The 13,450-nt window shown below is 41.6% G+C and overlaps 1 protein-coding gene across 9 annotated transcripts in view; it reads left to right on the top strand.

The window, feature by feature from the left end:
* Positions 1-13,450, top strand: part of KLF12 (KLF transcription factor 12) — a 370,886-nt gene that overhangs the window by 167,820 nt on the left and 189,616 nt on the right. For 6 of the 9 annotated variants that reach the window (XM_048852274.2, XM_048852249.2, XM_048852283.2 and 3 more), the window contains exon 3: positions 6,231-6,320. The exons of 1 other annotated variant lie outside the window; for it this stretch is intronic. In XM_048852274.2, coding sequence (XP_048708231.1) covers positions 6,231-6,320 — 90 coding nt within the window. Of the gene's footprint in view, positions 1-6,230; positions 6,321-13,450 lie in introns of those variants that run through there. 2 more of the 9 variants (XM_048852284.2, XM_075129025.1) reach the window with 1 other exon arrangement.

Below are 13,450 nucleotides of genomic sequence, written 5' to 3'. Positions count from 1 at the left end.
AGACCGAACAGGAAGCACATGAAAGCCTCCAGAGAGCTTGGACGGCAGCAAGGAGCAACCCACCGCCTCTCAGCTCTTCTAATCGATCCGGGTTTGTTGTAGAAAGAGGACTTTTATACAAGGAAACTTTCTGGTGGACGCCAGGTAGACTGGCATCCTCAGAGACAGTTGGTAGTTCCAACTAAGTCCTGGGTAAAGCTATTAAGCTTAGCTCACGATCATCCTAGTGGCCATGCGGGGGTGAACAGGACCAAAGACCGTTTGGGGAGGTCATTCCACTGGGAGAGAATGGGCAAGGATGTTTCTACCTATGTCCGGTCTTGTGAGGTATGCCAAAAAGTGGGAAAACCCCAAGACCAGGTCAAAGCCCCTCTCCAGCCACTCCCCATCATTGAAGTTCCATTTCAGCGAGTAGCTGTGGATATTCTGGGTCCTTTTCCGAAAAAGACACCCAGAGGGAAGCAGTACATACTGACTTTCATGGATTTTGCCACCCGATGGCCAGAAGCAGTAGCTCTAAGCAACACCAGGGCTAAAAGTGTGTGCCAGGCACTAGGAGACATTTTTGCCAGGGTAGGTTGACCCTCTGACATGCTCACAGATGCAGGAACTAATTTCCTGGCAGGAACTATGGAAAGTCTTTGGGAAGCTCATGGGGTGAACCACTTGGTTGCCACCCCTTACCATCATCAAACAAATGGCCTGGAGAAGTTTAATGGAACTTTGGGGGCCATGATACATAAATTTGTAAATGAGCACTCCAATGATTGGGACCTAGTGTTGCAGCAGTTGCTCTTTGCCTACAGAGCTGTACCATATCCTAGTTTAGGGTTTTCACCATTTGAACTTGTATATGGCCGTGAGGTTAAGGGGCCATTACAGTTGATGAAGCAGCTATGGGAGGGGTTTATACCTTCTCCAGGAACTAACATTCTGGACTTTGTAACCAACCTACAAAACACCCTCTGAATCTCTTTAGCCCTTGCTAAAGAAAACCTACAGGATTCTCAAAAAGAGCAAAAAGCCTGGTATGATAAACATGCCAGAGAGCGTTCCTTCAAAGTAGGGGACCAGGTCATGGTCTTAAAGGCTCTCCAGGCCCATATAATGGAAGCGTCGTGGGAAGGGCCATTCATGGTCCAAGAGCGCCTGGGAGCTGTTAAGTATCTCATAGCATTCCCCACCTCCAAACAAAAGCCTAAGGTGTACCATATTAATTTCCTAAGCCCTTTTATTCCAGAGAATTAAAGGTTTGTCAGTTTACAGCCCAGGGAGGAAATGATGCTGAGTGGCCTGAAGGTGTTTACTACGAAGGGAAAAGTGATGGTGGCGTAGAAGAGGTAAACATCTCCATGACCCTTGGGCGTATGCAGCGACAGCAGATCAAGGAGTTGTGCACTAGCTACACGTCAACATTCTCAGCCACCCCAGGACTGACTGAACGGGCATACTACTCCATTGACACAGGTAATGTTCACCCAATTACAGCCCGACCTTACGGGGTGTCTCCTCAAGCTAAAACTGCTGTAGAACGGGAGATCCTGTACATCTCCAGTGGTTCTAGTTCCCAAACCAGATGGGGAGATACGTTTTTTTGTGGACTACCATAAGCTAAATGCTGTAACTCACCCAAACAACTATCCAATGCCATGCACAGATGAACTATTGGAGAAACTGGGTCGGTCCCAGTTCATCTCTACCTTGGACTTAACCAAGGGGTACTGGCAGGTACCGCTAGATGAATCCGCCAAGGAAAGGTCAGCCTTCACCACACATGTCGGGCTGTATGAATTTAATGTACTCCCTTTTGGGCTGCGGAATGCACCCGCCACCTTCCAAAGACTTGTAGATGGTCTCCTAGGGGGATTAGGAGAATATATAGTCTCCTACCTTAATGATGTGGCCATATTTTCGGATTCCTGAGCAGAACACCTGGAACATCTAAAAAAAGTCTTTGAGCGCATAAAGGAGGCAGGACTAACTATTAAGGCTAAGAAGTGTCAAATAGGCCTAAACAGAGTGACTTACCTTGGACACCAGGTGGGTCAAGGAACTATCAACCCCCTTACAGGCCAAAGTGGATGCTATCTAAAAGTAGCCTGTCCCAAAGTCAAAGAAACAGGTCCAATCCTTCTTCGGCTTGGACAGATATTACAGACGATTTGTACCGCAATACAGCCAAATCGCCGCCCCACTGATAGACCTAACCAAAAAGAAACAGCCAAATGCCGTTCAGTAGACCGAAGAGTGTCAGAAGGCCTTTAACCAGCTTAAAGCTACACTCAAGTCTGACCCTGTGCTAAGGGCCCTAGACTTTGACAAACCGTTCCTAGTAATCACAGATGCATCCGAGTGTGGTGTGGGAGCAGTCTTAATGCAGGAAGGACCGGATCAAGAGTTCCATCCTGTCAGCTTCTTGCTGAGAAACACGTCTGAGAAGGAAAGCCACTGGTCAATCAGTGAAAAGGAATGTTATGCCATTGTCTAGGCTCTGGAAAAGCTATGCCCATACGTTTGGGGATGGCGTTTCCACCTGCAAACCGACCATGCTGCGCTACAGTGGCTTCATACCGCCAAGGGAAATAACAAAAAACTTCTTCGGTGGAGTTTAGCTCTCCAAGATTTTGATTTCGACATCCAACACATCTCAGGAGTTTCTAACAAAGTGGCTGATTCACTCTCCCGTGAAAGTTTCCCAGAATCAACCGGTTAAAATTGTCCTTGAGATGTGGAAAATATTGTTAGTCTTTATACAGTCAGTAGTATATTTAGAGATGCATGTATCTTATTAACTCTGTTTTCTCCTAGAGCTCCAGGAAGAAATCACAGCCAGTATTTCACCCTATCTGTGATTTTGGGGGCGTGTCATAAATATAAACGGAAGGGTAACCACCTTTCTGTATACAGTCTGGAGTGGGGGGAAACAAAGGGTTTGACTGTCTGTGTGATGCTTTTGCAGGGAGCAGATGAGGAATGCAGCCTTACAACTCCTGTTAAGTTAGTAAGTAATCTAGCTAGAAATGTGTTTTAGATTTCCTTTTGTTTAATGGCTGCTAAATAAGCTGTGCTGGATGGAATGTATATTCCTGTTTTTGTGTCTTTTTGTAACTTAAGGTTTTGCCTAGAGGGATTCTCTATGTTTTGAATCTGATTACCTTGTAAGGTATTTACCGTCCTGTTTTTACAGAGGTGATTCTTTTACCTTTTCTTTAATTAAAATTCTTCTTTTAAGAACCTGATTGATTTTTCATTATTCTTAAGATCCAAGGGTTTGGGTCTGTGTTCACCTTTACCAATTGGTGAGGATTCTTATCAAACCTTCCCCAGGAAAGGGGGTGTAGGGCTTGGGGGGATATTTTGGGGGAAGACGTCTCCAAGTGGGCTCTTTCCCTGTTCTTTGTTTAAAACGCTTGGTGGTGGCAGCATAGGGTTCAAGGACAAGGCAAAGTTTGTACCTTGGGGAAGTTTTTAACCTAAGCTGGTAAGAATAAGCTTAGGGGGTCTTTCATGCAGGCCCCCACATCTGTACCCTAGAGTTCAGAGTGGGGAAGGGACATTGACAGGTACACATGGCAGCATTTTATGTATAATCAATTTCAGTGTCCCCCCCCACCACCTTTTTCCTGCAAGCTGCTACACACAGAGCCCCACTTAAGACAGTATGGCCCTAAATGGGCTAATTGGTCTGCCCCTGGGGAGTACCTTGAAAACTGAGATGTTAGTTTTCCTGTTTTCAGGCTTGTACACATTACCACTTATGTCGATGTAGCTTATGTCATTGAGGGGTATGAATAAGCCACCCCCCCAAGCGATGATGATGTAAGTTATACTGACCTTAGCACCAGTGTGGACAGCGCTATGTCAGAGACGGAGCTTCGCATAATGACATAGCTGCTGCCTTTTGCCGAGGTGGTTTTATTATGCCGGCAGGAGAGCTGTCCCGTCAGCACAGAGCACTTCACCAGATAGTCTGAGTTTTCCTCTTTTACTGTGAGTTATTTATGCAGCAACAGGGGAGGTAGAAATGTTTTTAAGACCTGACTACTAGTATTCTCATGAAAACTGAGACTCTTGGGCAGGTGTAGTCCTCAAAATGCTTTTAAAGATATTTTCCTGTTTTTTATTTTTTGCTTTTTTTTAATTGACCAAATTCCATGCTCATAAGTGATCTCTTAAGATCAGTTTCCTAGTCAGGTCCATTTCCCAAAAAACTTCACAAAGGTAATCATGTGATCAAAGTAGCTGTGCCTTTCTGGAGTTGTCGACACTCCCGCCCATCCTGGAGGGACACTCTACTTGGGTTAGCACCAATTTTCACACCTTTCAATTTGTAAAATGAAAAGAAATTGTGTGAAGAAATATAGTAGTGAACACATGCTTTCAAAATAAATAAATGCACTGGAGAGTATTATACTGATGTGCTGCTCGCCGAATAATATAAGGAAGACTTCCCATTAGCTTGTCGTTACTGAGGAGGAAGACTAGTGGTTACAGTAGGGGCGTGGATTCATGACTTAAAGATTCTGTTCCAGAGTCTGTCCCTTATTTGTTGGGTTACCTTGAGAAGTCACTTTTCACCTATGTGTGCCTTTGTTGTCCACTTGGTAAAATAGTTGTAGCAATATTTATATTTCTGTAGCTAAGATGGCTTGTACCTAACCCTCAGTGATATAGAAGAGGATGGAAGAATTGCCTTCATCCACCCCATTGTATTCATTGGTACAGCTTTTTTTACCCACTGCTTTTTTTACCCACAGGCCAGTGTAGTGCCTATTTGTAAAAGTAGTTGAGATACCCATTTGAAAAGTGCAGAGTATTACTCGTGAAGTTTTGTCCCTGAACTTAACGTTGCTGTCCTGTCACTCCAAAGAACACCATTATTTTATTTTGTTACATTAAAAATAGCTTAGCATGAAAACAAGGTATTTGGGAATACAGTTACTTAGTTATTTGTGGACTCCCCCTCTCCTCCCGTCAGATCTAGGGCTTGTCGACACATGAAGTTATTCTGAAATAGCTATTCAGAAATTGCTCTTCCTGAATAATTGCTCTTCCGTGTGTGGACACAAGGCTGCCAATTCTAACCCTAAAGTTTTCAATATTAGCAAAGAGGAAGTGTGTGTGTGTGTATTATATATATATATATATATATATATATATATATATATATATATATATATATTAATTATTTGAGTTACTAAAGTGCCTAGGACAGGGATTTCCAAATTTGTCTCACGGCTTCTTCAGGGTAAGCCCCTAGCGGGCCGCAAGACGCTCTGTTTACCTGAGCGTCCGCAGGTATGGCCGCTCGCAGCTCTCATTGGCTGGGAACGGTGAACTGCAGCCGCTGGGAGCTGCGAGCAGCCTTACCTGGGGATATGCAGGTAAACAAAGCGTCTCGCGGCCCGCCAGGGACTTACCCTGAACAAGCCACAAAACAAGTTTGGGAACCCCTGGCCTAGGAGATCTAGTTAATGACCAGCGCCCCATTATGCTTGGTGCTGTATAAACACAGAACAAAAAGAGGGTCCTTGGAATGTATAAGACAAGAGACAACAGATGGGTACAGGCAGACGGGTGGGGAGTACAAGCAAACAATGAGACAGTATTGGTCAGTATGATAGGCAGTAGTCTCAGCCCAACAGCCTTACTATTATCAAATTTTTTTGTAGGCATCATCGCAAAAGAGAGTTTTGAGGAGGGTTTTGAAGCTGGATAATGAGTTAGTTTTGTGGATATTTATGGGGAGTTCCTCTCAAGCATGTGGGACAGCATGGGATAAAGCACAAAGGTGCTTGTTTGAAAATGTAACAAGTGGGTGAGGGAGGCTGGCATGAGTAGTGGATTGGAGGTGGTCATTGATAGTTTAGCAGTGAATGAGAGATGATACATATATATCTGCTTCAAATGAAGATATCAGAAAATTATTACCTGCTGTACCACAGAGATTTAGTTTCTTTACATATAGGTAATTGATAGGAGAGTTGACAGTATTTTAAATATAATTAACAAGTTGATGGTAACTATGTACCAAATAACATTAATTCCCAAACTTTTGTGAGTGTTCATGTTAGGGATTTAGCAAATTGATGGTCCTGCATTCTCATTTTAATAAACTTATAGCAAAAACCAGCTAACTGGTACTGCATCAGCAGCATTGTAGGTGAACTGAGCCAAACATTTTTTTCATTTAAGTTGACCTTTGATTCTCTTTTTATCCCCTTCCTTAGGACATCAACGCCTTTGAGAACAGAATGTTAATGCTGGATGGGATGCCGGCAGTCAGAGTCAAAACAGAATTGTTGGAATCTGAACAAGGGGTAAGTAGGGGTTTCCAGACAAATCCCCCCTTTCTTCTTCAGTGTCTTGGTAATTGTTTCCAGACTTTCCAGTGGACAGCTTCTCCCCTGCATGGTGTGCACTTCTCTCTGTTGTCTTCCTGAGGCTAGTTCTCTGTCAACTGCCAAACTCATCCACTGGGAGTGGAGAGCAATCTGTACTCTAAGAAGATATATTGAAAGTTTTTGGAACTATGTGGATCCTTATTTGGGTTTAGCTTGACACTGATGATGGTGATAGGATACTGTCTTATTATGGCAGTCCTTATATGAGTATCCAGTAGCACTGAGGAGTGCACAAGGATTCAAATATTGCAGAACAACGTAACCTTCTGTAGACAAATGCCCTCATTAGGCAGCAGATATAATAGAAGGGGTAATTTTGTTGATTTAGAGATGACTGTTAGCTGCTAACACTTCAGCCTGTGTTTTTCCAGCTCCTCTCCCAATGGCTTCATTTAGATTTTGAACAATATGGGGGAGACGACTGAGCTTTATGGGGCCCACTTTGAAGGATTTTGAAGTGGAAGAACAGTTGCCTAAAATGTCCTCCCAGCTTCATTCTGAGAGGAAAGACCCCATTTAAGGGAATTCTGATTCATCTGTGCAACTTCTTAAAGGTGATACAGGAGCACCCTCAGCACACATAAGGAGATGGCATAATGCAATAAAGTATGGAGCGTGAGAAGGCAACCAAACTGGGCGCTTTTTATAAACCATAGTGCTGAAAAGACTGATCCTTTAGTGGTAATCTTTCTAATATCTTCTGGTGGGTTGGCATGAAACTCATGTATACCATGAACCTTTCTTAATACTGACTAGAAAGAAAATATAGTAAAATGTGTTTTAATAGAGAAAAGCAAATAGTTATGCAAAGTACCGCATGCCCCCTAAATAAAAAAGGTTCCATACTTTACTAAAGTGTGACTGGATACCGGGAGACCTACTTGGGGTCTTAGAAACTAGAAGGAAATTAACAATTTATTTGATTTCCTAATTTCCTTGGTTCTTTTATAAATAAGGTTTTATGGACTTCTGTATGTTCAGAAAATGATGTCATTGCTCTTTTTCCAGTGATTGAGGCTTTGGACAAAGACCACAATTTAGTTTGGAAGTTTATGTGCTTCACTGCTAATTGGGGCAGGAAAGTAGTGTCTAGTCAGAAGAATAAAGCACCTTTATGAATCTTTAAGGGGCAATCAATAAGTAGGCCATGAAAGTGATGATTTAGGCTGAATAGTAGGAAAACATACTGAGTGGAATCTGTTACACAGTGAAATAGTTTTAATTAATTAATTTCTATTGCGATAGTGTCCAGAGGCCCCAGTCAGGATCAGGGCACCATTGTGTTAGATGCTGTAGAAACACATAGAAAGACATGGTCTCTACCCCAAAGAGTTTACCATCTAAGTCACCTAAAAGAATGGTGGAAATTCCATCACTCTGTTGAAAACTAGATTAGACTAGACACACCACTGAAAACTGTACCAATAAAAAACAATCCTGCATTGCTGGTGAGTGGAAATAATGAAAGGAAGCGTATTAATATAATTAACTGAAATTAAAACTGGTGGGAAAAGGGGTGGTACAAGTATGAACTATGGATGAATAGAAGTTGAAGGAATGGGAGGATTTGAAGAAGGCAGAGCTGGGGGGGAGGAGGAGGGCTTTAAATTTAAACTGCAACGGAGTCACTAGAGTTTTCCAATCTGCTTTGGGTTTTGAAGGATAGCTTCCAGACGTAGTCAGAAGATTGTTGTTTTTTTTTTAAACAACAACAAGATTTGTGAATTACTGCATGAATCAAATAATGGTGTCTGACTACTGGTTAGCATAAAAGGCTGTAATCCTATTTGTTGAAGATATTGCTTGCCATAGACTTGCACAAAACAAATCTGAAAATTTCTCCCCCAGTATACCAGCTGCAATGATAATACTGATTACCTGAGCACATAAGACTCTCAAAATTAGCATGGAAAATTCTGGTGATGTATTATTTTCTGTGCCTTCTGATAGTTGTGTGTTGGAAAATGTATCATATTTGAATCAGTTAAGATGCACCCAATTTTAGTTGCCACTCCTATCTTGACTTCAGTTCCACTTTTGGAAGTAGGTTTTTGTGGGGTCTTGTCTTCATTGCAGTGTTAACTCGAGTTGTTTACATGTGAATTAATTCCTCTTGAGTTACCATAGTTCACATGAGTGGTCACACTGCAAAACAACACTCAAGCTGCACAGAGTGATTGTGTTAGCCTCACAGAGTTGCGTATCCCCACTGTATTACTAACTCTAGCAACACTTGAAGTCAACCTACCCCAGCCCTCTCCAACAGGCCAGCTTACTTGAGTTTAAAGCACTATTTAACTTGAGTTAAATGTGTGGATGGGAGTTAGGTTAAGGACAACACTTGAGTGATATCTCGAGCTAACACTGCAATGAAGACAAGACCTGGGAGATGGAGATCACTAGACAAATATGGAATAGAGGAGTTGTAAGGGGAATGGATTTTCTATTTGCTTTGAAAAAATGTGAAGCAGTTGCTCTCTGAAAAGCTTTACTGATTTAGTGTAAATTTATAATTTTTGGAAAGCATTAGCATTAGCGAGAGTGGACACTTATTTTTCCAGTGAAATGCTATCCTTAATTTTGCATGGGAGATTTAGTGCAGACTATTGTCTGAGGTCTCGAGAAGACAGTGCTGTTTTAATGACTTTATCATAAGTGAAGAAAAGGCATTACATAAAAGCTACTGCATTGCTCTTTAACAAAGATTCATTATTACCTCTCCTACTGTGGAACAAGAGCTAGCATTACTAATAACTTGGTAGAATTACCTTAGAAATCTGAATTTGCTTATCATTTAATATTCTCTGGTGTCCTACTGTTTGAGATCTTTTGATCATCAGTAAAATCTTTGTCTGGCAGTACCCAGCTTCAGAAAGAAACATATAAGAAGCAACCCAGCTTCTTTACAGGAGAAAATGAGGCATTTCAGCAGGAAAAATGTTCACGTTCATGCTGTACCAAGAAATAGTTTTAAAAAACCCAAACCCTGCACTAAAGAGACATGCAAAAGTTAGATACCTTTCAGTGACAGAGCATTGCCAATAAATTCATTAACAGAAGTAATGTTAAACAATGGACTAAAATGTGCTAAGTGGCTTGAATATGAAGTATAAAAGCCCTATACAAATTGTGGTTTATAAGGCTCAGATCCTGAAAACATTTAAGAACATGCATAACTATATTCACATAAGTTAAGTTATACATTTGCATAAGTGTTTGCAGGCCCTAGTTTTGCTAAAAGGATTTTATTTTTTTGCATTTGTAGATGCAAAATTGGAACAAATGCATCGCAAATTAGATGATGCTTGAAAGCTATGTATCATTATCTGATTGATCTGAATCACTTTGGTAATATGTATCATATGTACCCATATGGCAGCTGTTTTATATGGGTATATTTGAAAACCCAAAGCAAAATATTGGGGGCAAAAAATGTTATTTGTCCTTTCTTACTGGAGTAGCTATAAAGGAGGGCCACATCAGTGTTTTTCAGAGAGACAGAATAAAGTGCTCTCAATTTTCATCAACTTTCAAATCTTTTAATCTCCTCCATTCTCACCACTTCACTCTCTTTCGTCAAATCTCTCTTCAAAGATCATTTCTGTCATCCTCAATTCACCCCATAGTTTCTGCTTCATCCATTTCCATTCCCTTTGCTGACAGTGACTGGATGTTGAAAAGAATGACTACAATGACAAAACCTACGAAAAGGCTAATATTGCTCTCCCAAGTCTATTTCTCCTCTTTCCATATGATCTTCTCATCTTATGTGTCTAAAATATCATGCACAGCTATGATGCTATATACATAATAACAAATATGACAGTTCTACCACAGCCAGGATAATTGCAACAGTTGCCTCACTGAAGTGCTATATAGTTCTGGAGGCATGGCCTTTGTGATGACAATAATGCTTTAAACAAAACAGCCCCTTTTCAATTCATACATCTCCAAAATGTGTATTGAATCATAGTTCGGGATAGTATTGATAGCAATGACTGCTGTTAGGTTACTTTGGGAATCACGCAGCCTACAATCTAGCCTTCTAATATGATTTAGAGATTCCAAGGCCAGAAGAGAGCCCTGTTATCATCTAGTCCTGTGGTTCTCAAACTAGGGCCACCGCTTGTTCAGGGAAAGCCCCTGGTTTGTTTACCTGCCACGTCCGCAGGTTCGGCCGATCGCAGCTCCCACTGGCCATGGTTCGCCGCTCCAGGCCAATGGGGGCTGCGGGAAGCGGCGCGGGCCGAGGGATGTGCTGGCTGCCCTTCCTGCAGCCCCCATTGGCCTGGAGCGGTGAACTGTGGCCAGTGGGAGCAGCGATCGGCTGAACCTGCGGCTGCGGCAGGTACACAAACCGGCTCAGCCCGCCAGGGGCTTTCCCTGAACAAGCAGCAGCCCTAGTTTGAGAACCACTGATCTAGTCTGTCCTTCTGTATACCACAGGCTGTAGAACGTCCTCTCAAAAATTCCTAGAGCAGATCTTCCAGGAAAACATCAAATCTTGATTTAAAAATGGTCAGTGATGGAAAATCCACCATGACCCTTGCCCTTGTTAAGAAAGAAAGAAAGAAAGAAGAGAAATCCATCTGTTCATAACCCAGCCCAACCCACACCAGCCTGGTATTCCATCTTATTTCCAAAATTTTAAAGTTGATAGCAGCACCAGCTCTTTATTCCGATGGTGGAGTAGCATGTGGGGTCTTTTCCTTTGCTGCATATCTGACTTTTGGGAACAAAAACATGTAAACTATATACGTAAGCTAATACTGAAAGTGAGGGAAAATAGACTGAAATATTAATTATTGCAAATAGCAACCTGGTAGGTTCAAAGTGACTGAATACTGTGATATCCTGTTTGACTTTCCAATCAAATTTCCTTTAGTTGATTATATGGTAAAGCTTTTTTAATACCATGTAGCTGATTTTAGTGTAGTGTTTGTGAGTTCTCTGTGTTGGTAACAGAAAAAAAAATTGCTGCTACTTTTTATTTATAATTTGTCACTCTTTCCTCCAGCCAGATAGCGAATGGTGTTCCTTTTTTATTCTTGAAATGATATGGCAGGTTTAGCTTGGTGATATGGCTACTTCACAAATAGGGATCCACCAACATATTGGCGTTGTGTGTATCCTCCCATCCTGCACAGAAAATTGCATCTATTTACTTTGTCATTTTCATTCTGCCGTACTTCCAGGAATACACAATAATATTTCCAGTATTTTAATGGTATTATTAAAATACTGATATGATTATGATTCATTTATACAGAACCATACATTTACATGGTCCCTCATAAACAGAGCAAATCCTGCACTAAAGGCCATTCATAGAATATCAGGGTTGGAAGGGACCTCAGGAGATCATCTAGTCCAACTCCCTGCTCAAAGCAGGATCAATCCCCAATTTTTGCCCCAGATCCCTAAATGGCCCCCTCAAGGATTGAACTCACAACCCTGGGTTTAGCAGGCCAATGCTCAAACCACTGAGCTATCTCTCCCCCTGTTTAAGGTCTTGACCCTGATCCTGAACCTGAACACCCTTACTGTTGAGCATTTTTCTGATTCCAGTGGGAATCAGTCAGACTGTGGACCTGATCCGGGACAGCAGTTGTATTAAGGGTTTGCAGGTTCAGGCCCTAATATAGTCTATAAAAGTGATGTATTCAAGACTAATATTAAAGTGATGGCCTAAAAAGCCTGGATATGTCCCCCCGCCTATGGCCAGATCCTGTTCGTCTTGAAGCCAGTGGGATTTTACATGAATTTCTCGGGGATCAAATGCAGGCCCCTAATATTCAAACATGTCCAGCCTTTTTATAACTTTTAATTATAAGATTTTTGCTTTCCTAATTGTAGAATGGGTCTGTTTGAACTGTCTATAATGACAATAATATCAATGACTGTACAGTCACTTTGTCAAGTTAGCCAAGTTTACAGGTAAAAAAAAAAAAGCAGGTGGGATATTGTATGCTGTAAGATGCATCATGCTGTCCAGAATTTCAGCTAACAGAAGGACCTGGGATCTGTCATTGCTCACCTTCCCAAGGTAGCTGAATCAGCTATTGTGAAGCATTGCGGAGAACTTGATCTCCATTCCTGTGATTGAGTTTGGTTCTGTTTTTATCTGGCTAAAAGTATGCTTAGCTGCCATTGTGATGGGATTGTTCCCAATACCTGCAATATTATATTTATTTATTTTATTTTATTTTATTGTGTGCACTAGGCATATATGGCACAGTATAAAACACACAAAAAGGCAAGGTCTGATGCCCAAGCAGCTTGCAGTCTAACTTGCGGACTAGTGTGACAGGTAAAAATGACCAGTACAAATGTAAGAAAGCAAAATGGCATCAACGGAGAAGGGTTCAATGGAGGAAGAGTTGGCATAAGTAATGGGCTTTATGGATAGATTTGAAGGAGAAGAGGGACAGTGTTTGATACATGGGAGCGGGGGCTGTTCCACGCATTCAGGGTGCCATTATACAGCTGTTCAGTTGATTTCCGGTTAGTGTCACAATATTGTCATAAAATGACTGTGGCATTTTCATCTACTAGAACTAATTTTGACTTTCTGGGCAGAAAAAAACCCAAACCGAAACATTTCCTCCTAAAATAAATGTCAGTGCAGTCCCTCATGGAAGTTTCAGTTCAAGTGACTTGAATCTCAGTTCTCCTCTCTGGGCTTGGGTCCTGACCAGACGACATGTTGCATGATGCACCACAGTCTCCCTTCTTTCTGAGCTGCCAAATTGCATCCTGGGAGATGTAGTGTGGCTGGGAAGCACAAGCCAGAGAAGAGAATGGGTGCATAAGGCATGTAAACTAAAACTCCCATAGGGCACTGTGGCAGCATTTCTGAATCACAGTTTTTCGCTGAAAACTTCTGGGTTTTTGAGTGTCTGGTTTTTGTATGAAATGTAAAAATTTTCTGTGGAAAGCAGACACTTCCCAAAAAAATTATTTAATTTGAAGACTTTTCTGTCAAAACAGTTCAAATGGAAAATTTTCGATCAGCCCTGACATCTACCTATTTCTGAACTTTGATA

This window comes from Caretta caretta, chromosome 1 (genome assembly GCF_965140235.1).
Source record: "Caretta caretta isolate rCarCar2 chromosome 1, rCarCar1.hap1, whole genome shotgun sequence".
Taxonomy (NCBI): domain Eukaryota; kingdom Metazoa; phylum Chordata; order Testudines; family Cheloniidae; genus Caretta; species Caretta caretta.
This window is presented reverse-complemented; position numbering and strand designations above follow the sequence as displayed.